The 24,649-nt window shown below is 44.9% G+C and overlaps 1 protein-coding gene across 1 annotated transcript in view; it reads left to right on the top strand.

Moving 5' to 3' along the window:
* The first annotated feature begins 13,701 nt into the window (after positions 1-13,701).
* The window catches only part of GTPBP4 (GTP binding protein 4), a 29,605-nt gene continuing 18,657 nt past the window's right edge, over positions 13,702-24,649 (top strand). The window contains exons 1-6 of the mRNA XM_066281002.1: positions 13,702-13,857; positions 15,608-15,778; positions 18,789-18,892; positions 19,410-19,546; positions 21,964-22,064; positions 23,295-23,387. Coding sequence (XP_066137099.1) covers positions 13,810-13,857; positions 15,608-15,778; positions 18,789-18,892; positions 19,410-19,546; positions 21,964-22,064; positions 23,295-23,387 — 654 coding nt within the window. The 5' untranslated portion in view covers positions 13,702-13,809. The remainder of the gene's footprint in view (positions 13,858-15,607; positions 15,779-18,788; positions 18,893-19,409; positions 19,547-21,963; positions 22,065-23,294; positions 23,388-24,649) is intronic.

The following is a 24,649-nucleotide window of genomic DNA, read 5'->3' as shown; positions in this document are numbered from 1 at the left end:
TCTTTCATTGGTGGTCAGCGAGAGGAGCATAGTTCCCATTGAAATACTGGCCAGTTTGTTGATTTAAATTTACTTGTTCTTTATTTTAAATATTGTATTTGTTCCCGTTTTGTTTTTTTACTTTAAAATAAGATATGTGCAGTGTGCATAGGGATTTGTTCATAGTTTTTCTTATAGTCTGGCCCTCCAACGGTCTGAGGGACAGTGAACTGGCCCCCTGTGAAAAAAGTTTGGGGACCCCTGCATAAGAGGGTAAGGAGGGTTACATAAAATTGTTGGTGGTAGATTAAGGAGGAGAGAAAGAGAAAAAAGTGGTAAAATCTCTAGACTTGGACAAAAAGCAAAATGGACACATACTTCTGCTACACTGGTAGGTACAGGATTGCCAGCATTTCCCAGGCCCAGTTTATAGAGGTGTGCGGGTAAGAGTGATGAGGACTGCTGTTGTTGTCTCTCCCTTATCTCTGCAGGTCTGCAGAAGACACTGTTCTGACATTTTAAGTATGTTATTCCAGATGCACAAAAACAATGGGCAGGGCTGCTCAAAGTAGGGATTAATTCACTATATAGGACTTAGGATGTAACTTCTCACTGTAAACTGCTCAGTTAGGAATTTGTATGACTGAAACATCCTGTGTATTTACTTTCAGTGTGTCAGGCCTGACAGGTAGCCCCTGTTTTGTATACACCCTTGAAAAGCTTCACAAAACTGCCTCAGTCCACCCCCAGAAAACCTGATCCAATTGTGCCAGGGGTGGCCATGCATCTGAATTTAAATGCTCAGGTGGTGGCTCTTGCTGGGTGGCTCAGTAGATAAGAACTGAGCCCAATGTGCTGAGGTCATGGGTTTTTATCCTGGTCAGGGTACATGCAAGAAAAAGTCAATAAGTACACAACTAAATGGAATAAGTAGGTGGAACAAGTTAATTCTTCTCTCTCTCTCTTTCTCTAAAACAATAGAAAATTTAAAATGCTCAGGTGGTGGTCACCAGCAGCCCCAGGACACTGCCTCCCATCTCCCAGCTGAACTTCCTCCTCTGGAGACCACTGTTTGCACTTCACCAATAATTTTCCTATTTAATTTATCATGTTTCTCTCGATTCTTGGACTTAGGTGTGTATCTTACCTCATGATACAATTTTGTTTTCAAAACCCTACCATCTCTTATTTTTAAAACATAACTACTGGTCCTGGCCGGTTGGCTCAGCGGTAGAGCATTGGCCCAGCATGTGGAAGTCCTGGGTCCAATTCTCAGTCAGGGCACACAGGAGAGGCAATAATCTGCTTCTCCTCCCCTCCCACTTTCCCTTCTCTCTCTCTTTCTCTCCTGCAGCCATGGCTCAATTGATTCGAGCACATTGGACCTGGGTGCTGTAGATGGCTCCCTGGAGCTTCTACCTCAGGCACTTAAAATAGCTTGGTTGCAAGCATGGCCCCAGACGGGGGTTGCCAGGTCAATCCCAGTCAGGGTACATGCAGGAGTCTGTCTCTCTGTCTCCCCTTCTCTCACTTTAAAAAACAAAACAAAACAAAAATATAACTACTAACAGGTATTGAATGTGGGAAATGAGAAATCCCGTTGCTGAGGGTTTTCACTCTATAATTTATGGTACAAATATGATCTAGCTAGGGACATTTAATAGTGTGGCATGTTAGAAGTGAGCACATAGTAGGTGTTTCACCACGACTGAGTTGGATGGGCTGCACATACCTCCATCATTTGAACTATGTATTGATGGCTTTGCCACTAGGCCAACAAGCAGAAAGGGTCAGGCATACTCCAGCAGAGCATGAGTTTCCATGCTCCACCCTGGCCTCCACCCATCCCACGTCATGAAGAGGCCTCTGTGGTGTCGCAGAATTATTCTTACACCCTCCTGGGAGAAGCAGCTTCCTTCTTTTCAATCAGCAGTCATGCCACACCCACAAGAGGTGTGTCCCTCTAAGGGTGCTTGAGTTGTCAGCACCTCTCACTGCAGGAAGGAGCTGAAAGAGACTAGGAGTGTGGAGAATGTTCTGCAGGGCGAGAAAGCTGCTTCGGGGCACAGACGGCTGCAGGTGCTGCTCTCCACTGTCCCCCTGACCACAGGGCACATGCTAGCCCTGTGGGGTGGTTGGAAGGACGCTGCAGAATGGGAAGCCCAATTCTGCTCACACTCAGCACTTCTGAAAAGCCCAGCAGGAGGATGAGAGTTAGATTTTTCAGCCTTGAGCACTGAGTGGACTCAGAGTTCAATGTGCTGATGGGCCAGGTGCTAGAAGCTTTCAGAGAACAGGTCCTGTGGTAACTAGGTCCTCCAGGTGCACATGAAGGGTGATATACTGAAGAGTCCCCATCTTTCTCAAGGCCAGGATGTGTGCCAGCATTCCCTAGATAGCATGTTCTGGAGCAGTCCAAGGATATCTGGAAACCTTGTCAGCCAGAGTCTACGTGGCCAGCGGAGGTCCTGACAAGAGTGCAAAGATAAGGCCACCAGTAGAATTTGGAAGTGTTGTGAACCAGCGTGACTCAAAATTGTGCAGGTCTCTAGTGGGAAAGGTAGAGGATTAGAAAATAAACACAGAAAGAAAAAGAATGAGATTGGGAGGTGTTGGTCAAATAAGTTTATAAATATGATATTTAGGTTTGCTAGCTTATAGTTTGCATTGAGTGTGGGGGACAGGCTGTAAGCAGGCAGGGTCAATATACCCTAAGGCTTGGTTTTAAGACTAAGCCTTTCCCACCCTAAGTAGCTTTGTATCAGAGACTTCCTTGTTTGTATATTGGATTAAAGGTTTTGATTTCTACACTATAAAATGGGGCAGACCGGGAGCTTGCTCTCTCTTGGTTCCTGAGATTAGCATTAGAGGAGAGAGCAAAGAAAAGAGCAGAGAAAGGCCACGTGGAGGAGAGGAGAAGCAGCCAAGATGGTAGAGTGCTGAAGGAGTAGCCAGTTTGTGCAGAGAGAAGGAGATGGGGAGCAGAGGTGAATAAGGCTGGTGAGGTATAAACCTTTGATCCTAGGAAAATTCGAATAAGTCAATGGCTTTGGAAGCCCTGAATGAAAGAGAAGTGTTTTCTCACTGTATTTCTTGCCTGCTGAGTGCAGGCTAGGATTAAAGCTAATGGCCCACAAGTTTTTGGCTTTATTGTTTCATTACCATCTGTCCGAATCAAATGCGAACCTGCATGGGCCAGGCAGCTGTGATGGTGGCCGTGGCTACTGGCTTTACAGGAGGCCTCTTGTAAGTGTGATAAGGTGCCAAAGAACTATAAAACTTAGTATTGGAAATATCATTTTAAAGAGGAAAAGTCAGGCATCTTGCCCCCTCCTTTCTGTGGAGAATGGAGGGAGAAGAATGCGGGAGCTTCCTGGCTTACAAGGACAACTGGGTCATCTAGTCATAGTTTAACTATAGTCCTCTGGAAGGATAAAACTTATCTGGAAACTCCCTCTTCCCCTTCCTTATGATCCTTTAGAAGACAATGTATACATATCTTAATTAAAAATTCCTACATTGATTTTAACTCTTCCTCCCCTCCTGGAATCCTGAGAGTGACCTATACCTCTAGACAAAGGGATCACGAAACCACTCCCCTTGCTTGAAAAACCTGCATTCTGTAACATTTTATTTTATTTTTATTTATTTTATTATTTTTTTTAAAGTAATCTTGTTTTTATTTTTTTATATATTTTTTTTATTTTTTACAGGGACAGAGAGAGAGAGTCAGAGAGAGGGATAGATAGGGACAGACAGACAGGAATGGAGAGAGATGAGAAGCATCAATCATCAGTTTTTCGTTGTGACACTTTAGTTGTTCATTGATTGCTTTCTCATATGTGCTTTGACCATGGGCCGTCAGCAGACCAAGTAACCCCTTGCTGGAGCCAGCGACCTTGGGTCCAAGCTGGTGAGCTTTTTGCTCAAGCCAGATGAGCCCGCGCTCAAGCTGGCGACCTCGGGGTCTCGAACCTGGGTCCTCCGCATCCCAGTCCGACGCTCTATCCACTGCGCCACCGCCTGGTTAGGCTATTTTATTTTTTTATACAAGGACAGAGATAGAGCCAGAGAGAGGGACAGACAGGGACAGACAGACAGGAACAGAGAGAGACGAGAATCATCAATCATCAGTCTTTTGTTTTGACACCTTAGTTGTTCATTGATTGCTCTCTCACATGTGCCCCGACCGTGGGCCTTCAGCAGACCAAGCAACCCCTTGCTCGAGCCAGTGTCCCAGTGACCCTGGGTCCAAGCCGGCAAGCTTTTTTTTTTTTTTTTTTTTGCTCAAGCCAGATGAGCCCACGCTGGAACCTGGGTCCTCTGCATCCCAGTCCAACGCTCCATCCACAGCGCCACCACCTGATCAGGCTGTAACATTTTATATGCTTTCTAATTATCATCCCTCTTGAAATCCTTTACATGTATAAAAACTTGTAAACTAAACAAGCTCCAACACTTTTAGCAAAGGTATTTTCATTTGGCCTCTCTCCTTATCCTAAGCTAACCATTTCACTGTGGCGACAGGGATGGGGGGTAGACACTAGAAGATTTGGGAATGTCTTTGCCGGGTTTGTAAAACAATTATCACTACTGTGTTATCCTGTGGTGTAAGAATGCTTTTCCTTTTAAAAGATCCTATAGATAGATGTTGTAAGCTTGTTAGTAACTGACTATTGTACCATGCTCCCTCCTTACCCACCCCAACCAATACTTGATTTTGTATAACGCAGGAGGGAGGGAGGGAGAGAGTTAGGGGGAGGGGGAGGGGCACAGAGAAAACTAGACAGAGGGTGATGAAGGACAATCTGACTCTGGGTGAGGGGTATGCAACATAATTCAATGACAAGATAACCTAGACATGTTTTCTTTGAATATATGTACCCTGAATTATTAATGTCATCCCATTAACATTAATAAAAATTTATATATATATAAAAAAAAAAGGTCTAGAACGGTAAGAGGGCCTACATGATTTGGGATTGTGCCCTGTGTAGCTAGCCAGCTAATTAATAAACTCCTCAAATTTCTTCTGTAACCTGCCTAGTGTCTCTGTGTAACCCTTGGATTGCAATACTTTACAACATAAGCTGATGACCTACAAGAGCGGCCTGTACTCCCAAAAGCTTTATTTTTATAGTGTAAAGCAAAGTTATTTTGCAAAACAAAGAGAGCTCAGATACAAAGTTACATTTCCAAGGCAAACCAAGAATTCTCCCCAGAGCCCCCAAAACCCTCCACCCTGCATAACATTTTAACTTCACAAAACAAAGGGTACAAAGAAAACTGCCTCCACTGTCTTCGAGGGACATGGCGGATGGGACAAGTAGAAACAATCAACTTCACAGTTAATATGGAGGTGGGGGGAAGGGCATGTCAATTGCCTTTATCAACTTAATCAAACAATCAGAAGCTGTGGGGAAGAGCTTAGCTTTGAGCGTCTCAAGCAAGCAAGCGAGATGGGGGATGGCCAGCAAGGATTGGCAGTTCACTGCCAGTCCCCCACACCTCTGTCCTCCAAAAGTCTAAACTGCAAGGACTCTGTCAGCTTGCCACCTGTTTCCCACGTGAAAGGGCTGCTAATCCCATCCACAACTGGCTAGATCAACACATATGTTGGTTCTGAATCTGGAATAAGAGTTCTCCCACACTCATTCATATTTCAAATCAGATTTGAAAATGGCTCTGTTTAAAATTGAAAACATTAATGAGCACATTTCCATGGTGACAACTTTGGTGTTTCCTACAATGCTTCAGCCTGGCATTGCTTAGTCTAGCAAAGACTTTGAAGCAGTTAAAAATGCGGTGAGGGATGAGATTCTGCCATGGCCTCACAAACAAGCCAACCCAAGAAGCCTTTCTGTTCACTGAGCAGTTCAGCAGTTGGATCTGGACTCCCCAAGAAGTGTCTTTCTTTGATCATGCCACATCCCTGTACAAGTGAGCTGCACACACACTCTTGGAAACCTCATCTTTTGCAATAAGAACTCTGTCCCCTGGTTGTAATAATCAGCAAGAATGTAAATACTGCCTGACCAGGTGGTGGTGCAGTGAATGGAGTATCAGCTTGGGACACAGAGGACCCAGGTTTGAAACCCCAAGGTCACTGGCTTAAAACAAAGAGTCACTAGCTTGGCTGGAGACCCCTGGTCAAGGCCCATATGAGAAAGCAATCAATGAACAACTAAGGTTCCACAACTATGAGCTGATGCTTTTCATTTCTCTCCCTTCCTGGTTATATGTTTCTCTCTCTCTCTCTCTCTCTCTCTCTCTCTCTCTCTCTCTCTCACACACACACACACACACACACACACACACACACACGAATGTAAATGCTTTAATTTGAGGGAGAGGAGGGCAGTGCAGCCCTCACACCACAGGGTAAACCAAGGAGAAATGAAGAGGAAGCCAGGCCCAGCACCTGGCTAAGAGCAGTTCCTAACTACCTCATCTCTACATCAACTATTTTGGGTCTCAACAGGACTCACAAAGAAGAACAAGAAAGTCCATGCTCCGATGGTGCCTTTCACTGCCTTCACGTTTAACAGTTCCCATCTATTTGGACAACGCATGTAAACCTACATACATGTGTAAACATATACAGACTTCTGCTACTTAACTATAATTGGTTGTAGATGTTTGTCTCTGCAGGTCAAGAGTCATGGCTATCTATTTTTTTCTTTAGCAAGGTAACAGTCGGACAAATTAAAAGATTAGTGGGTGCCTTGTGTTTTATTGCTGCTGCAACTAATGACCACAAACACGTTTAAAAGCAACACTGTTCATTACCTTACAGTTCTTCAGGCTGGAAATCTGCAAAGGGTTTCCCTATACTGACATGATCATGTTGGTAGAGCTGCATTTTTTTCTGAGAGTTAAGGGATGGAGTCCTTTCCTGGACTTCTCCAGCTTGTAGAGGCACCCACATCTCTTGGCCCAAGGGGCCTCCCTCCATCGTAAAAGCCAGTAGTGGTGGTTAAGTCTTGTCACATCAAATGACACTAACACAGATCTTCTTCCACTTAGAGGACACTTGTGATTAACTGGTGTCCCACCCCGCTGAAGCAGGATCATTTCTCTACCTTAGATCAGCTGGCAACCAACATCATTCTGTCTTGATCTTGATCCCCCCTCGCATGGTAAAGTGACATAGTCACAGGTTCTGGGCACTAGGACATGGACATCTTTGGAACTAGATCATGGACATCTTTGAGGGCCTACTCTAGTGTGGGGCCACACACCAACAGTATGCTTGGTATATTGTAGTCATGTAATGCAGTTTTCTTAAGTAAAACAAAATAAATACACCTTTATATTCAAACACTATTGAACCTTTCTAACTTTTGCTATATTGTCCTGTTAACAATTGTGTTTAAGTCTTAACTTTTTCTCACCCTCTAACTTAAATCATTGTAACAGTTACTAATATTTTAAAATACATACATTGCTTCCCATACAATCGAGATTCATGTGTATCCTCAGGGCAGCTTGGCAGAATGACAATACAATACAAGAAAACAACAAGACAAAACCACACGCAGGAAGTCGTAGGGTGATGCTTCAGCAACCAGAAGGAAGGCTGTGATGACAGGCTGAGAAGCAGCAACACGAACAGGGTGCCAAGGGTCTGTATCTGCTTCCATCCACCACTCACTAATTCTGAGCCCATCCCCAGACAAAGATGAACCTCAGGAGGTAAAAATCAAATGGTGTTTGTTGGCGATGAAGCCAATGTTGAAGTGCCATGTGGTTCAGATCTGCTTTCCCTTTAGATCCCTCCTAGAAGCTGCCCCTCTAACAGAATAAGGGTCTTGGAAGCATTCTCCCCACTGCCACAGAAGGGTATAATGTGCACCATGGGGCCCTAAGGGCTTGGTTAAAGACACAAACCTGAAAGCTACACAATTAAAAGAAAGCTTTTTTTTTTTTGGTAATGAGGAGTTGACAGCAGGCATTTTGCAATGTATACTGGATTGCAGAATAATTGCTTTAGGGTCCTGAACACATAGTCATTGTCAGAGCAGGCTGGGGACCCTGTGCACACAAAGATGAGGGTTTTATTTATTTGCTCGGGGCAGGTGTGAATCAGGAGGGTGTAATCCATGAACCTTCTTAGATAGTTTGCAAAAATATATGGGAATGAGCATATGTTCTCAACCACAGCTGAACTACCTAGCACACACCATCCTCTGTGCTTCATGAAACTATTTGTATAAAATACTGTTATATACACCAAAAACACAGACAAATTACTTTTATGATTTTATCAGTTCCCAGCCACTGGAACAGAAGATGTCTCCTGGCTGTGACCTCACATGGTGGGAGAGGAGGGAACTCTTTGTGTCTCTATTATAAGGACACTGAGCCCATTTATGAGGCCTCCACCCTCACGATCACATCACCTCCCAAAAGCCCCAACTCCTAGTACCATCGCAGTGGGGGTTAGCTTTCAATGTATGAATGGGGGTGGGGGGCATTCAGACCAAAGAGGTTGGTAAACATTTTGGGAAAATGAATCTATTTCAGAGATAGATTCAATATCACTCTTAGCTACCTCCTTCTAAATCCTGACCTCTCTTATTTAAAGAAGTAAAGAATCTTGGCTGTGTCTTTTGCCTCAACTCATGCTCCCTTCTGAGTTCAGTTAATCTTCCTTTCCCAAATAGGAGCTAGTAAATAAAGAATAATATTGGAATCAGAAAAGCAAGAAAACAGAGATATGAAAATAGCTGCTCCAACTAGTGAATTCAAGAATTTTTCATGGAGGTTTGCTCACTTTTTTAATCATATCTTTTAAATCAGCTCTAATAGCTTGTCAATATTTGCCTAAAAATTTTTATCTATGGAGTCTCCAAGTGTGATTCTGATTGACTTCACATCTCAACATGTTGGTCATTTGTCAACCTCTGAATGCCTTCCAAATGAAGTATTTATAAAGGCTGTAAGTCTCTATTGGTCCAAAGACTTGCTCAGTTGAGTACACTGCACTACCATTCGCTTTCAGTTGGCAGAAGCTGCAGGAGCCAAACAAGTGTCATTAATTAAAGAATAAAAACAAGATGGTGTTTGCCATCATTCCCATGTGATTTTTTTTTTAGAGGGGGTAATAGTGGGAAGCATCAACTCATAATAGTTGCTTCCTGTATGTGCCTTGACCAGGCAAGCCCAGGGCTTTGAACCGGTGACTTCAGAGTCCCAAGTCAACATTTTATCCACTGTTTATGTAAGTACCAGTTTCTTGGTGCTTATATACCTTTCATGCACAGGTGCAATGCATGCCACTCAGGGCTGGAGAGGTCCTTTCTGCCTCCATCCGGGTGGGACACAAGGAGAGAGGGCCTATGCAAGTACCCTTTCAAAGAGTCCTCAGGGCAGTGGGGAGAGACGAAAGCCCTGCCATCAGACAGTCTGGGTAGCTCTGTCTCCATTGTCAGGCGTGGGCTGAGAGACAAGGTCTCTATGCTTCATTTCATCATCCATAAAACAGACATACAACAGTGCGCACCCCAGGTTGTGGCCTCTCCCCCAGGTTGTGCCCCTCCCCAGGTCACTGACCCACCCCTAGGCCTTCATGAGGGTTCTAGAGAGAACATAGCTGGTGTTCAGGGAGTGTGAGTATTCTTGAGGCCATAGCAACGACCCCACTTTCTATGCATTTTGTACATAGCGATTGAGAAAACACTGATCCATCACTTAGACACCTGCCAGGCATGGGTCAATGCCTTAGCCATTAACTCACACACAGAAGAAAAAAACCAAGCCAACCTCAGTGAGCCATGGTGCCATCTGTTCATCCTTTGGAAGAAACCACTTCCCTCTGACTTGCCCTCTCCCCTGTTTGAAATACCACCCACCAATAGGCAGACTAAATTCACTTTCTCAAAAACACCTTCCTGGTTCCAATAGCCCCCAGTCTTTATCTCCTATGACTTTGACAAGCTGTCTACACAGCATGCCAACACTCTTTGCAGTGTTGTACTTCTGTTCAAAACTTTGTGTGCAGAAATGCCATTTTCCAGACAAATTAAGTAGACTGTAGGCTACAGTAGTTCTTGAAGCACGAGCTTTCCTCTCCTAGTCAAGAAGAAATCTCAATGAATGGCATTACAAGGAAAGTCTGCATTTTGCATTTTTTCATTTAAAAAAAAGGAAATCATTGCAAACTTGAGAACCTTATAATTAGTGACAAATTGCTTGTAATAAATCTCATTACAGTGATGTCATGACACTGAGTTTGAGAAGCACCAGTCTCTATTTCTAATTTGACCTTCAATGTATAGGCAGTTCTCACCGAATTATGTTGTAACAGGTTTAAAAATCAGTTTAGTGTTTTTTACTTTAAAGCTTGTTTTTCCATATGCAGTGTAATTAAAAAGAGCCAGGATGTCCCACCACAGACATGCCATCCATAACGGACTTGGACTGGAGACCTAGAAAGATCTGTGTGCTGTGGAGCTTGGACTTGGCCCAGAGTTCTGAAGTCCACAGTGTCACTGCCAGGGTCCTGTGGGAGTGAGGAGAGAGCAGGTCATTGTGTGTGAAGGTAGTAAGTAACCAAGGAGGAAACAGAGACATCAAGGAGGGAAAAGCCATCAGGTAGGAGAAAGGTGGGGCTGTGGTGTTTGGAGGACGGCAGTCCCTGTAGTTCTGAAGAAAGAGGGTGGAAGTGACCACTAGGAATACAAATATTGATCGAGTTACGACCTATGCAACTTATGACCGTTCGACTTTACAACCACAATCGCTAACCACGACGGCTCCACGTCTGGCAGCGCAAGCACTGCCCAGCTGGGCATACAACAGTGCAGATCAGCTTCCAGCAGCAGTACCGTCTCCGCGTGCACCATTTCAACTGTTATCCCAGATAGCAATTTGTGTTTTGTGTCTTGGATATTTTTCATCAAACCCCTCCCAAGATGTCTACCAAGAGGAAATTATCTTTGAAAATATTAAACTAGTTGTACTGGTAATGCAGTGTTTTACTTAGACCTGATGAATGTAAAAACAAAACAAAACAAAACAAAAAAAACCAAAAAAACAAAATGGTGTAGAGATGATACAAATGGCATATATACCAAGAAAATCATGATATATAAAAATAATAAAAGAAATTATGATATATGACTTAAAGATTAAAAAAAATTTTTTTTACAGGGACAGAGAGAGTCAGAGAGAGGGATAGATAGGGACAGACAGACAGGAACGGAGAGAGATGAGAAGCATCAATCATCAGTTTTTCGTTGCCGTTGCAACACCTTAGTTGTTCATTGATTGCTTTCTCATATGTGCCTTGACCGTGGGCCTTCAGCAGACTGAGTAACCCCTTGCTCAAGCCAGCAACCTTGGGTCCAAGCTGGTGAGCTTTTTGCTCAAACCAGATGAGCCCGCGCTCAAGCTGGCGACCTCGGGGTCTTGAACCTGGGTCCTTCCGCATCCCAGTCCAATACTCTATCCAGTGCGCCACTGCCTGGTCAGGTGCAACTTAAAGATTTTTATAACATCATTTCACAGTACTGTACATATAGCCTACTCAACTTACGACCAAATCGTGTTACAACTGGTCTGTCGGAACCAATCGTGGTCGTAAGTTGAGCACTAGCTGTATACTGTAAGTGGTGTTGGCAGACTGTTCTGTGTTCAATTTTGTCTCCCTGGCTAAAATGAAAAATTCTTTAGCACATAGAATGTGTCTTTTATGTTACATTATGTTCCCTTCAACACCTTACATGTAATGAAGCCCTGTACATAATAGCTGCCTGGGCATGTAAACTGGTCGGTGGCCTTCATTATATTCTTTATCAATCCCTAGAAAATTACCCTGATGCATCCTCGCCATATTTAAAGAAGGCATAATGCAGTTTTATATGTGTTGCTAATGTTTTTGTGGTTACTTTTCAAGGACCTAACTTGAATACTGTCGTATAGATCCATGACTTTTATTCTTTTGCTAAGGTAAACATTGGGTCTGCTACATAAATTTTTGTTAATTTTCTTACATATGTTTTCTTTCTTTACTTTTGGTTTGAGTAAAGGATTCATTATACGGACCAGGGCTTTAAGAACTAGAACATGTAGGAAATACTTTTTAAATGTAGCTTTTTAAGTTTTTATTATGGAAGATTTCAAACATATGCTAGAGAAAACAGTATAAAAGAATACCATGTATCAACTATCACCCATTTTTTCCTCCTTCTTTTCCAAGCAGAGGGGAGATAGACTCCGCATGCCACCGGACTGGGATCCACCTGGGGGAGGGGGGTGTCTGGGGCCATGCTGGCCATCAAGCTACTTTCAGCACCTGAGGTGGAGGCCACACAGGAGCCAAATGCACTTGAGCCAATAGAGCTATGGCTGCCAAAAGGGAGAGAGAGGGAGAAGGGGGAGAGAGGGAGGAGTGGAGAAGCAAATGGTGGCTTCTCCTGTGTGCCCTGACCAAAATCGAACCTGGACTTCAGCCCATTAGACACTCTACCACTGAGACAACCAGCCAGGGCCAACTATCACCCATTTTTTAACAACACTCAACTAATGGATATCTTGTTTCCAATTTCGAACAGAACATTTTCCATGTTTACCCAGTAGGAAAGGTGTTTGCTGGGTTTTGTTTGTTTCTTTTGTTTTCTTTGGTAGACTGCCTGAAGGAGGAAATTCTTATTATTTTGCCAATAAGTGTTTTGTTTTTTGCTCATGCATAGATATTGAAATTTCATCAAATATTTTTCTTGCATAATTGTTTATAGAATATTTTATTTAAAATTTCTGTGACGACGTTCATGAGTGAGTCTGGCATATAATCTTACTTCCTTGTGCTGGACTTTCCTGGTTTGGGTGGGGTTAAGGCCCTGAGTGGGAGGGTGGGTGAACCAGGGACTCGCGACTTAGTAAAGAACCCATTGCCCTCACAAAATCTAACACGCGCGAACCCACCGTCTCTGGGAGCGCAGGGCCCGCTCCCACGACCCTGAGTCCCCGGAAAGCCCCGGACCCCCGAGATCCCCAGAATCCCCGGACCTCTCAGTCTGTGAAAACCCCAGAGCTCCCCAAAACCCTGAGTTACGGGAGGCCTCCTGAGTCTCCAAGACCCCCGATATCCCAAGATTCCCCAGATTGCCGAGGCCCGGAAACCCTGAGCCCGTGTAGACACCCGGAGATCCCCGAGTCCCTAAGAACCCTGACATCCTCAGAAAACGCCAGACCGCCGAGACCCCCGAGAAATCTAGACCCTTGAGTCCCTAGAGAACCGCTGAGCCCCCGAGATCCCAGGAAGCCTAGGTCCCCGGAAACCATGCGCATCACCAAGACCCCCGGGACCTCCGGCTCCCCACGCCCACCGTAAACACCCCGGATCCCCACGATCCCCAGAATACTGAACCCTGAGTCCCCGAAGAACCTCGGATCTCGGAGATCTCCTCCCCCACCGAGATCCCTGGGCCATTCCCCGACGCCAATCCCGGGAGAAACCCGCGAGTCCCAGGAGACCCCCCCCAAGACCCTCGAGCCCCTCTCCTCCGAGCCGAGGCGAGGCGGGCGAGGACAATACAGACTCTCCAGGGAAGACTGCCGGGACCTCTCCTTCACCCAGTGGAGACTGAACCTCCGCGCAGCCGGCTCCCATCATCCTCCCGGTCCCCCGCACTCCTCCAGCCTACCAAGTCCTGCGTCTCCTCTGCCAGAGACCTCCGGCCCGGCGGAGGCGCTGTGCGATGCGGCGCCTGTGTGAGGGAGACGCAGGGAGTTCCCGGAAGTGGCGCGCCGTCGGCGGAAGTATCATCCCACTCCTCCGCGGAAGTCTCTTGTGTTGGTGTGAGTCCCTCGTGTTCGACTGCCGACATGGCGCACTACAACTTCAAGAAGATCACGGTGGTGCCGTCCGCCAAGGTAGGCGTCCGGGCGCCTTCCGTTCTCGCCTTGTTCCGCGGCCAGGTGGCCAGGAGGGCCCCGGCCTGCAAACGCACCCTGCCGCCCCGATCCAAGGCCACGTCCTTCCTCGAGATTAGTGCGCCCCGGGGTTAGGACTCCCCTCCAGAGGGGAGGGTGCTTTTCTCAGACCTTAGAATGCTCTCCAGAGGCGAGTGGTCCTTTCCTCTGTTGGAAGAGTCTTTCCCCAGAGAGGAGTGTTTTTTCCTTAGACGTTTGGATTCTCAGAGGAATCCAAAAGATTCCCTAGCAGATGCGATTTTTCTTCAGATGATCAAGTGCCCCCCCAGACATTGAGGGGGGTCCTTCTGCAGATATGGACAGTCCTCAGTTACCAACGAGATAGGTTCTGTAGGTTTTTTTTTAAATTGAATTTGTATGTTAGCTGAAACAGGTACACTTATCAATTAAATGCAACTTAGCTATTTGAACGTAGTATTTATATTTCTGTATAATATTTATCGTTCGTATAAATACTGAAACATTTTCAAATACATCAACCTTAAACAATCTTGGATGATGCAGAAGATGATGGATTTTTTTGGAGAGGATGGGACTGGTGTTAGAGTGTCAGGGTTTGATTCTGCCGATAGAGTCAGTTTCTTGAATAGTCATCGGGAGGTTTGTACAGAGCTCTTCTTTTTCTCATCATAAATGGCCCTGTAGCATCTTAGGCTGTCAGTTACTATACAGTAAACGTTGATGAACCTCTCTGTATCAGGATCTTGCTCCTCTAACTTTGTCATTCCTGCTTCAGTGAGACCAGAAGCATCAACTAACTCTTTTGGAGAAAGCCTTTCGGTTCTGGAGTTTCTAGATCTGTTTTCTTCCCTACATGCTGTCATCTGCTGCTATAGTTCTATAGGTTTTCATTGGTTAGTTCTTTGCCATGGGAGTGGAGTAACTATGATATTTTCACTGATGTCCAACTGCAATTGACTACCAGTAGCCCTTGTCGGTCTCCGTTCATGAGTACGAGTTGTAAGTCAGATGTTTGTAACTCAGGCACTTACTGTATGAGAGTCCTCTTTGGAGAGATGGGGTCTTCCGCAGATGTTCAAGTCCTCTTTAGAGATAAGAGCATGCTTCCCCAGACTAGGGGGAGGGTTGAAAAACGATAAAGCTGGTAACTTTTGAACTGGCCCCTTGAGGATTCATCAAGCTGGTAGGTGGAGGAGGGAGTAGAGACCTAGAGGCCTGACACCTGTATCTGTCATGGTACTGACAGTAATGTAGGCACCTGTCAACTGGTCTTTGTGCTGGGGAATTCACACAAAATCTTTAACGTCCTTAGCCACCTTCCATATTCTAGAAAATTATAAACTGGATTTTTGCTTTACTCATCATTTTATGTACTTCCGAAGTCAAAGATAACATGAATTGAAATTGTGGGATTGTTTCTTTTTTTTAGACATTTTTTCTGATATATGCTTGAGTTGTCTGATTCCTTAAATTTCAGAGGCTTTTAGGTGTTTGGAAATTAAGATAAAAGAAAGTTTGGGATAAATTTTATTTCAGCAGACATTTACTATAAGTATTTCTTAAAGGCCATAAACTATAAAGATGAACAAAGCAGTCTGTGAAATAGTTAGAAAAAGTTTTAGTTTAAAATATATACTATTACTAGATATTTGTCTTTTAAGAAGGTTTTAAATAAAGTGGATGAAAAGTGGACATAATTGTATAACTGTTTTATTTTATTTAATTGCAGGACTTTATTGACCTGACATTGTCAAAAACTCAACGAAAGACTCCCACTGTGATTCATAAACATTATCAAATCCATCGCATTAGACATTTTTACATGAGAAAAGTCAAATTTACTCAACAAAATTACCATGACAGACTCTCACAGATTCTAACAGATTTCCCGAAATTGGATGTAAGTGACTGGGGGCTGCAGATGCTTATGTAAATGTGAACTTTCAGATAATGGGTGTTGAACCAGTTTGGTATACTCATCTGACAGGTAGTGAAGTAAACAAAATAATTGAGTTGTCTAAGTTAGTGGCAAAATTGGGAACAAAACTCAAGATTTTTTATTCCTTAGTATTCTTATTTTCTGCCAGCCAAATCCCATATAAGAAGGCCCAGAGCTGTCTCTTGAGGCTTTGTAACCTCTTGGCTTGCAGGGGCCTGCCCACGGTCTCTAAAAGCTGTGACTGAATCGGAAGCCCAGGCTTCTCATGGCTCACCTTGTCTGGTTTCTTCTCCCTCTTTCCAAGACTCCTTTTCCTGGTCTTAAGTTGGATCAGGGATCTGAGGTTTACCACAGTTTGTGGTCTTATTGATTCATCAGCTGATGAGGGTCAGTTCAGCACTGACTGCTATTTTTACTGGTGATAAGAAATTGTGTAGAGGAGCTGTGAGTTCTCCATTGAGCCAAAAAAAGTTGGACTCTTCACTGCGGAGTACAGTTTGCCCATTTGTTTAGTTGTAGAAAGCTATAGTGACAGTGCTTCAGTCCCAGTGTAGGATCATACGGGCAAGGTCATTGAGGTGGTGAAGGTTGTGGGGTCAGCAGTACAGTGTGAGAGCCTAAATTTGCCAGTGCCCTGAAATAGTCTCTGCAGGTAGGTTAAGGCAGAGAGAAAAGGTTGGTTTATATGACAAGAATTTATTTTATATTTGAAAAGATAATGGTTGCTTTAAAAAAAAATGCAGAAGTGTTAAAAAAATTTTTTTTTTAAGTGAGAGGAGGGGAGATAGTTAGATTCGCACATGTTCCCTGACCAGGAACCACCTGGCAACCCCCGTCTGGGGCTGTTGCTTGAGAACTGAGCTATCCTCGGTGCCCAGGGCCAACACTTAAACCAGTCGAGCCACTGGCTGCTTGAGGGGAAGAGAGAAGGAGGGAGGACAGAAGCAGATGGTTGCTTCTTGTGTGCCCTGACCAGGGATTGAACCCAGGACGTCCGCACGCCAGGCTGATACTCTACCACTGAGCCAACCAGCCAGGGCCTAAAATTTAAAAATTTCTGCTAAATGAGTGGGACTTACTTTATCTCTCTTGACATATGTGCTCAGTAGGTGCTTGTTGAATGAGTATATTATTTTTTGAGAAAGGGTGCTTTGGAAAGTGGGGATAAAATAAAAACAATGAGATTATTCTAAACTAATTTGATATTATTCAATAGTACATAATTTGGCTTGAGCAAACAAAATACTTTGATCTTATTAGTACCAAATTTCTGTGGTTCTTTGTAAGAAGTTTTATGTTTTTCGTCCTTGGCATCATGTTTTAATATATTAGAGGTTCAAATTTATGAACATTGTATTTTTTTGTTTTTTTAAACTGGAGTTACCTGGGAACAGTTTCAGAGTAGAGGATTAGAATAAGTCACCATTCATCAGGTTGCTGTGTCTCAGGTTCTGTTCTAGGCACTAGGAATACAGCAGTTATAAAAGAAGTCCCTATCCTCATGCAGTGGGGGAAAAACGGTAAATATTAGAGAAAGTCCATGGTGTGTGAGAGGAATAAGGAGAGTAGGGAGTGCCCCGGCAGGGAGTTTATCGCTGAGACCCGAAGAAAGTGAGGTGGTAAGGTGTTTGGCTTCCTCAGGAGAGCCAGGTGCCAAGGCCCTGAGGTCTTGGTGTCTTTCAGGTTCAGGAGGACTCAGGATGTGTAGCAGGGAGTACGAGAGGGAAAGGACTGGGGGATGGGTCAGAAAGGTGAAGGGTTAGGCGAGGCAGCTTGTGTAGGACTTGAACTTTGTTGTTAAGGAAGGAAGTCTTTGGAGCTGAGCCTGGGACTAGACGTGTTCTGCCTTAACCCTGAGAGAATGACTGACCTGTGGGGGTAGGAGGGCACTTAGGTCAGCACAGTGACTCAGACGACTGCTGGTGGTGAGGCCGCTGAGAAGTGGTTGCCTTCAGGGTATTCGAAGGAAGAGCTAGCGGATTTGCACATAGAGTAGGTGTGGGCAGTAGCACCTTGCACAGTGGGCTTGCCCTTCACTGAGACGGAGGGGCACAGGTTTGAGGAGAGCAGTTAACACGTGGTAATGGTGAGGTGTTGGTAAGACCTTTAGGTAGAAGTGCTGAGCAGTCTGAAGCTCATGGGATGTCAGTCCTGGAGAGGGACAGATGGGACTTATGGAAATGTAGATGTGTGAAAACCTACGTGAGGTCATCCAGGAAATGAGTGAAAAGAGTGCTTCAGGAAATTCAAATGGTTAGCGTTAGGGTAGGATCTCAAACCACGAAGGAGTAGGAGAAGAAGTAGCCAATGAGAGAGAAGGTCCTAGAGGCCAGGTGAGTAAATGCATCAGGAAGTGAGGGAACCGGTTTGGGGAGATAAAGGGAGAACTGAAGGTCACTGGTGGTGATGAGCTGTTTCAACAGTCTGGTAGAGACAGTCCTAACTAGTTTGGATTTGTGGGAATGGGGGAAAGAAAAGACACTGTCCCTATTTTTGTGGCATTTGTGAAGGGGACAAAGGAAAGGAAGGATTGGGGATCCAAAGGAGTTTTAAAACTTAAAATTTTGTGGGATAAATAACATGTTCTCAGGCTGATGGTAATAGCCAGATGGAGAGGGAAGACTTTCTGGAGCTCAGCCCTTAAGTTGTAAGGGGGTGAGGTCCGGTGCACAGATGGACGAGGCCTTGCTTGGGTCCAAGAATAGCTCTCCCACAGGAGCAGGGATGAAGGGAGTGTTCTGGGCACAGGTCTGTAGGCAAGTGGAAGTGACCACTGGGCTTTACTTACCTATGATTCCTGTCAGAATCAGACGGGCATTAGCCAGGAGAGAGATCTGGGGAAAGATGTTGGGGGTTTGGGAAGAGAGTGAAGGATGTGAAGTATTTCCCTAGGAAATTATTCTTCAAGTTTGATTTACACATCGGGATGAGAAACTTGTACCAAACTGACACTTTGCTTTTCTTGTTACAGGATATCCATCCATTTTATGCTGATTTGATGAACATTCTCTATGACAAGGATCATTACAAGTTGGCTCTAGGGCAAATAAATATAGCCAAAAATTTAGTGGACAAGTAAGGGATTTTCCTAATATATTGTCTTTTAAGTTGTCAAAAGTGAAAAAGAGCCCTGGCCGGTTGGCTCAGCGGTAGAGCGTCGGCCTAGCATGCGGAGGACCCGGGTTCGATTCCTGGCCAGGGCACACAGGAGAAGCGCCCATTTGCTTCTCCACCCCTCCGCCGCACCTTCCTCTCTGTCTCTCTCTTCCTCTCCCGCAGCCAAGGCTCCATTGGAGCAAAAATGGCCCGGGCGCTGGGGATGGCTCTGTGGCCTCTGCCTCAGGCGCTAGAGTGGCTCTGGTCGCAACATGGCAACGCCCAGGATGGACAGAGCATCGCCCCCTGGTGGGCAGAGCATCGCCCCATGGTGGGCGTGCTGGGTGGATCCCAGTCAGGCACATGCGGGAGTCTGTCTGACTGTCTCTCCCTGTTTCCAGCTTCAGAAAAATGCAAAAGAAAATGCAAAAAAAACCCAAACAAACAAACAAAAAAAGTGAAAAAGATTTTATATGTTTCTTTTTATTTCTTTAAGTGTTGCTAAAGATTATGTGCGGCTTATGAAATATGGAGACTCTCTCTACCGCTGCAAGCAACTGAAGCGTGCCGCCCTGGGGCGAATGTGCACTATTATCAAAAGACAGAAGCAGAGCTTGGAGTATTTGGAACAAGGTACTTGTCATACATAAGCAAAAATGGTCTTGAGTGGGCTCTGTTAAGGCACTTGATCCATGTCGAAACTTATTTTTGAAATGTTTGTTTTTGTTTTATTTTAGAGATGACAGATCAAATTGTTTTTCCTAGCCTGTCCTAAAAGAAATTCTGACAATCCAGTTATTATTGAAAAAGCAGCTAGCATTTTAGTACTCACATTAAGAAAACGTCTGCCTGACCAGGTGGTGGCGCAGTGGATAGAGAGCATTGTACTGGGACGCAGAGGACCCAGGTTTGAAACCCCGAGGTTGCTAGCTTGAGCACAGGTTCATCCAGTTTGAGCACGGGTTCACCAGCTTGAACGCAGGGTCGCTGGCTTATGTGTGGGATCATAGATATGATGCCATGGTTGCTGGCTTGAATCCAGAGGTCACTGGCTTGAGCAAGGGGTCACTTACTCGGCTATAGACACCCCCCGCCCCATCAAGGCAATCAAAGAACAGCTAAGGAGCTGCAACAAAGAGCCGCACAGAGAATTGATGCTTCTTATCTCTCCCTTCCTGTCTGTCTGTCCCTATCTGTCCGTCTCTCTGTCTCTCTGTCATGAAAAAACAAACAAAAAACTTATGTTTCTCATATTTAGTAGGTAAGGCATATATAAATTATAAACCATAGGAAAATACTGAAAATATGTATAAAAATAAAATGACTCATAGTTTTACCTATTATTTACTTTTAAATTCTTTTAAAATTGCTTTTTTCTTTGTAACATGATAGCATCAAGCTGCTACTCATTTGATTACTGATACACTAGGACAACATCTGAATTAACATGGTAGGGTTTTTACTGGAACATTTCTTTGCCTTCTTACAGACATAATTTCTTTTTTTTTTCTGAAGTTGGAAACGGGAGGCAGTCAGACAGACTTCTGCATGCATCCAACCAGGATCCACCCAGCATGCCCACCAAGGGGCGATGCTCTGCCCATCTGGGGCGTTGCTCCGTTGCAGCTGGAGCCATTCTAGCACCTGAGGTGGAGGCCATGGATCCATCCTCAGCACCCAGGCAAACTTTGCTCCAATGGAGCCTTGGCTGCAGGAGGGGAAGAGAGAGACAGAGAGGAAGGAGAGGGGGAGGGATGGAGAAGCAGATGGGCGCTTCTCCTGTGTGCCCTGGCCGGGAATCGAACCTGGGACTCCTGCACGCCAGGCCGACGCTCTACCAGAGCCAGCCGGCCAGGGCTACATACTTTTTTTTTAAAGATTTTATTTATTCATTTTATGGGGGGGGAGGGAGAGAGAGAGAGAGAGAAGGGCAGGGGAAGAGCAGAAAGCATCAACTCCCCTATGTGCCTTGACCAGGCAAGCCCAGGGTTTCAAACTGGCAACCTCAGGGTTCCAGGTTGACGCTTTATCCACTGCGCTACCACAGGTCAGGCCTACACACATAATTTTTACTATAAATGTTTTTTAACTCAGGTTGTTTTGTTCTCCCTACCCCAGCATCTAGCAAATGATCTGTGGTAAGATTACAATACTTGGGCCCTGGCCCGTTGGCTCAGTAGTAGAGTGTCGGCCTGGCATGTAGATATCCTGGGTTCAGTTACAAGTCAGGGCACACAGGAGAAGTGATCATCTGCTTCTTCACCCATTCCCCTCGCCCCTTTTCCCCTCCTCTCTCTTGCTTCTCTCTATGTCTCTCTCAGCCATGGCTTGATTGGTTCGAGTGTATTGTCCCCAGGCACTTAGAATAGCTCTGTGGAGCCTCTGCCTCAGGTGCTAAAAATAGCTTGGTTGTGTGCATGACCCCAGATGGGCAGAGCATTGGTCCAAGAGAGGGGTTGCCAGGTGGATCCAGGTCAGGGCACATGTGGGAGTCTGTCTCTTTATCTCCTCCCCCTCTCACTTGGAAAAGAAGAAAAAAAAAAGATTGCAATGCTTGGCTGCTTTGATAGTGCTTTTGATAATCTGACCTTCAGGGTAGCTTAGTGTCACTGGTGCTATATGCACTGCAGATGAGCCCTCTTAAGAAGTTATTATGTGGAAGCAACCCTCTGTCTAGTCAGAAAATGATGCATACGCACTTGATTCAAAAGCACTTTGCCAGATACTGTCTCAGTAAGGGTTGCCTGGGTGCTTAGACATGTGTTTTGGCCCCACCTTGGACCTGTTGGATAGAAATACCAAGCTGGTGTGTCCTAGGAATAGGATTCTTGGTACAGCCAGAATTGGGAAATACCATTTTTTATACCATGCTGTTTCTGCAGATAATCCTTTTTTCATTCATTTGTATTTCTCCTTCATCACTTACATTGTAAATTTGAAGTGAGGTTAATATAACCACAGGCCTGGAGTATAAGGGAAACAGATCTTAAACTTTGAGTTTCTTAATTTTTCTTGTGAAATTAAGCACATTTCATTTAAATTTCTCACAGTGCGTCAGCACCTGTCTCGTCTGCCAACCATTGACCCGAACACGAGAACCCTGCTTCTTTGTGGGTACCCAAATGTCGGCAAGTCCAGCTTTATCAACAAGGTTGGTCTGTCTCTGATAATTACACAGGTGACCAGTGACCTGAGGCCAAAGCACTGCCATGTCCTGGCTGCATGGGATGGAGGGTGGCTGGCCAGTTATCTATTATTTGAAACTTAACTAACTTAACTGGGCTTAAAACATTGTATCCTCTAGGGAAGGATTGAGTTTGTCTGATCCTAGATTTATATTGCTCTTACAGAGATCATTTTTTTGATTCTTATGTGTTTCCTACAAATTTCTAAGGGATTTGAGATGTTTTAAGTACATTTTTGTTACCACACATGTCCTCTCACAGGACATGCTGTCTTGGCATGTTCTGGAAGTGGTGCCAGTGGACCCGCCATTCACTGTGGCAGTGGCAGGCTTCACTCACTGAACGGGACTTCCCAGTCTCTAGAGGTACTGGGTACTGTCCACTGGGTTGCTGTGTCAGCTTTCACATAAAGTATTTGGTTCATAAGTGGAAAGTGCTGAGTCATTCTTTATTTGAATGGATTTATTAGTTGGAACTCAAGGGCACTATATATGTAAGTAACTTAATGCTAGGATAATTGACCTGAGCAGAGCAGAAACAGCTGCTAAAATGTCATTTCTCAAGCAGCAACAGCCCAGATGCCAGTAAACAATTGTTGCATTCACGTGGCTGTTTGCTACCAAGAACACTTTTGCCTTTAAGCAAATTTGTAATTTTGTCCACAAGTTTTACTCACATGTTGACAAGCCTGAGCTCTAAAGTGTCCTAGCTATGTCTCCAACATTCATAGGCCAGTGCTGTGGGGCAGAGATGGGGGCCACTTAATTAAAATTAAACAATAAAAATACTGAGTTCCTGAGTTGCCCTGGCTGCATATCAAGAGTTCGTGGGCAGCGTGTGAACAGCGGGCCCCATGTGGATAGTGGAGATGCAGGTTTTCGTTGTCAAAGAGAGTTGTGCTGGGCATTGCTGGGGCCAGAGTGGATGAGGAGTAGCTGGTGCGTGTCCTCCTCCTACTGGGCCTGCCTCGCCTCCCTGTCCCTGATTCAGACTCCTTACCTATGGGCCAGTGATAAGGAAGTGGAGCCCATCGTTTGTCAAAGTGCGGTGGCTTTGTACTTAGCGGTTAAGCATGGAGGTCTTGCTTGTTTGTTTTTCTCTACCACCAAAGCAGTCTTGACAACATGTCAGCTACTTTTACGCTGTTTGAGAGGAAATAAAGTGTGGAGCACTGTGATTGTTTTGTTTGCTTTCAGGTGACCAGAGCAGACGTGGATGTCCAGCCTTATGCATTTACCACCAAGTCTCTGTTTGTTGGGCACATGGATTATAAGTATCTGCGCTGGCAGGTGAGAGCACTTATCTTTAAACAGGACAGATGTCTTGGTGGTTTTGTTAGTGGAGTGTGATTTTGATCCCTACAGCACTAAAGAGTCCATTTCTTACGCGTTTAGGTAGAGGTGGGAAGTAGAGGTGGGGGTGCCAGGAGCACCCTCATGAAGAGAATACCTTTAAGATTTGGGGTTGATAGCCTGACCTGTGGTGGCGCAGTGGGATAAAACATCAACCTGGCCTGACCAGGCGGGGGTGCAGTGGATAGAGCGTCAGACTGGGATGTGGAAGGACCCAGGCTCGAGACCCCGAGGTCGCCAGCTTGAGCATGGGCTCATCTAGCATGAGCAAAAAGCCCACCATCTTGGATCCAAGGTCGCTGGCTCTAGCAAGGGGTTACTCCGTCTGCTGAAGACCCGCGGTCAAGGCACATATGAGAAAGCAATCAATGAACAACTAAGGTGTCGCAACGAAAAACCGATGTTTGATGCTTCTCATCTCTCTCTTTTCCTGTCTGTCTGTCCCTATCTATCCCTCTCTCTGACTCTCTCTCCCTGTAAAAAAAAAAAAGTCAACCTGGAACACTTAGGTCATCGGTTCGAAACCCCGGGCTTGCCTGGTCAAGGCACATATGGGAGTTAATGCTTTCTGCTTCTCCCCCCTTCTCTCTCTCTCTCTCTCTCTCCCCTCCCTTTCCCTCTCTTTCTCTCTCTTCTCTGAAAATTGAATAAATAGTCTTTAAAAAAAGATTTGGGGTTGGTAAGGGCAGTTGTCATTCCTTTGATGGGGTTCAGGGGAGCAGTCAGCAACCAGGAAGATACTGTGATATGGTAACAGTGGTGCTGTGAGGAGAGTCTCCTTGTCGTTTCTGACCCTGTTTTTAGAAATGGCATTTGTTAACTTGAAAAGCATGAAGCAGTCTGTTTCCACAGCTGAGTTTAACTTTGTCAATGATGTAGTTCCTCACACATTGGCATGTTTGCCAATTATTCCATTTCTGTTTCATGATGTCGATAATGAGCAGAGCATTCTTTCAAAGTCATTGGTAGTTCCTTAATGAACTCCGCAGTTCTATCCATTCCCTCTTTCCCCCTTATTGCTTTATTTTATCACAGTCAACTTGGAGACCTATGTTTTATTATGTAGTTTTGTCAGGCCTCGTTTGGATATGTGAGTGACCTCTAGGATGTGCTGGACAGCAAGTTTGTGAGCAGTGTGCTTTTTTTTTACAGAGACAGAGTGAGTCAGAGAGAGGGATAAACAGGGACAGACAGACAGG

Source organism: Saccopteryx bilineata, chromosome 5 (genome assembly GCF_036850765.1).
Source record: "Saccopteryx bilineata isolate mSacBil1 chromosome 5, mSacBil1_pri_phased_curated, whole genome shotgun sequence".
NCBI lineage: Eukaryota > Metazoa > Chordata > Mammalia > Chiroptera > Emballonuridae > Saccopteryx > Saccopteryx bilineata.
This window is presented reverse-complemented; position numbering and strand designations above follow the sequence as displayed.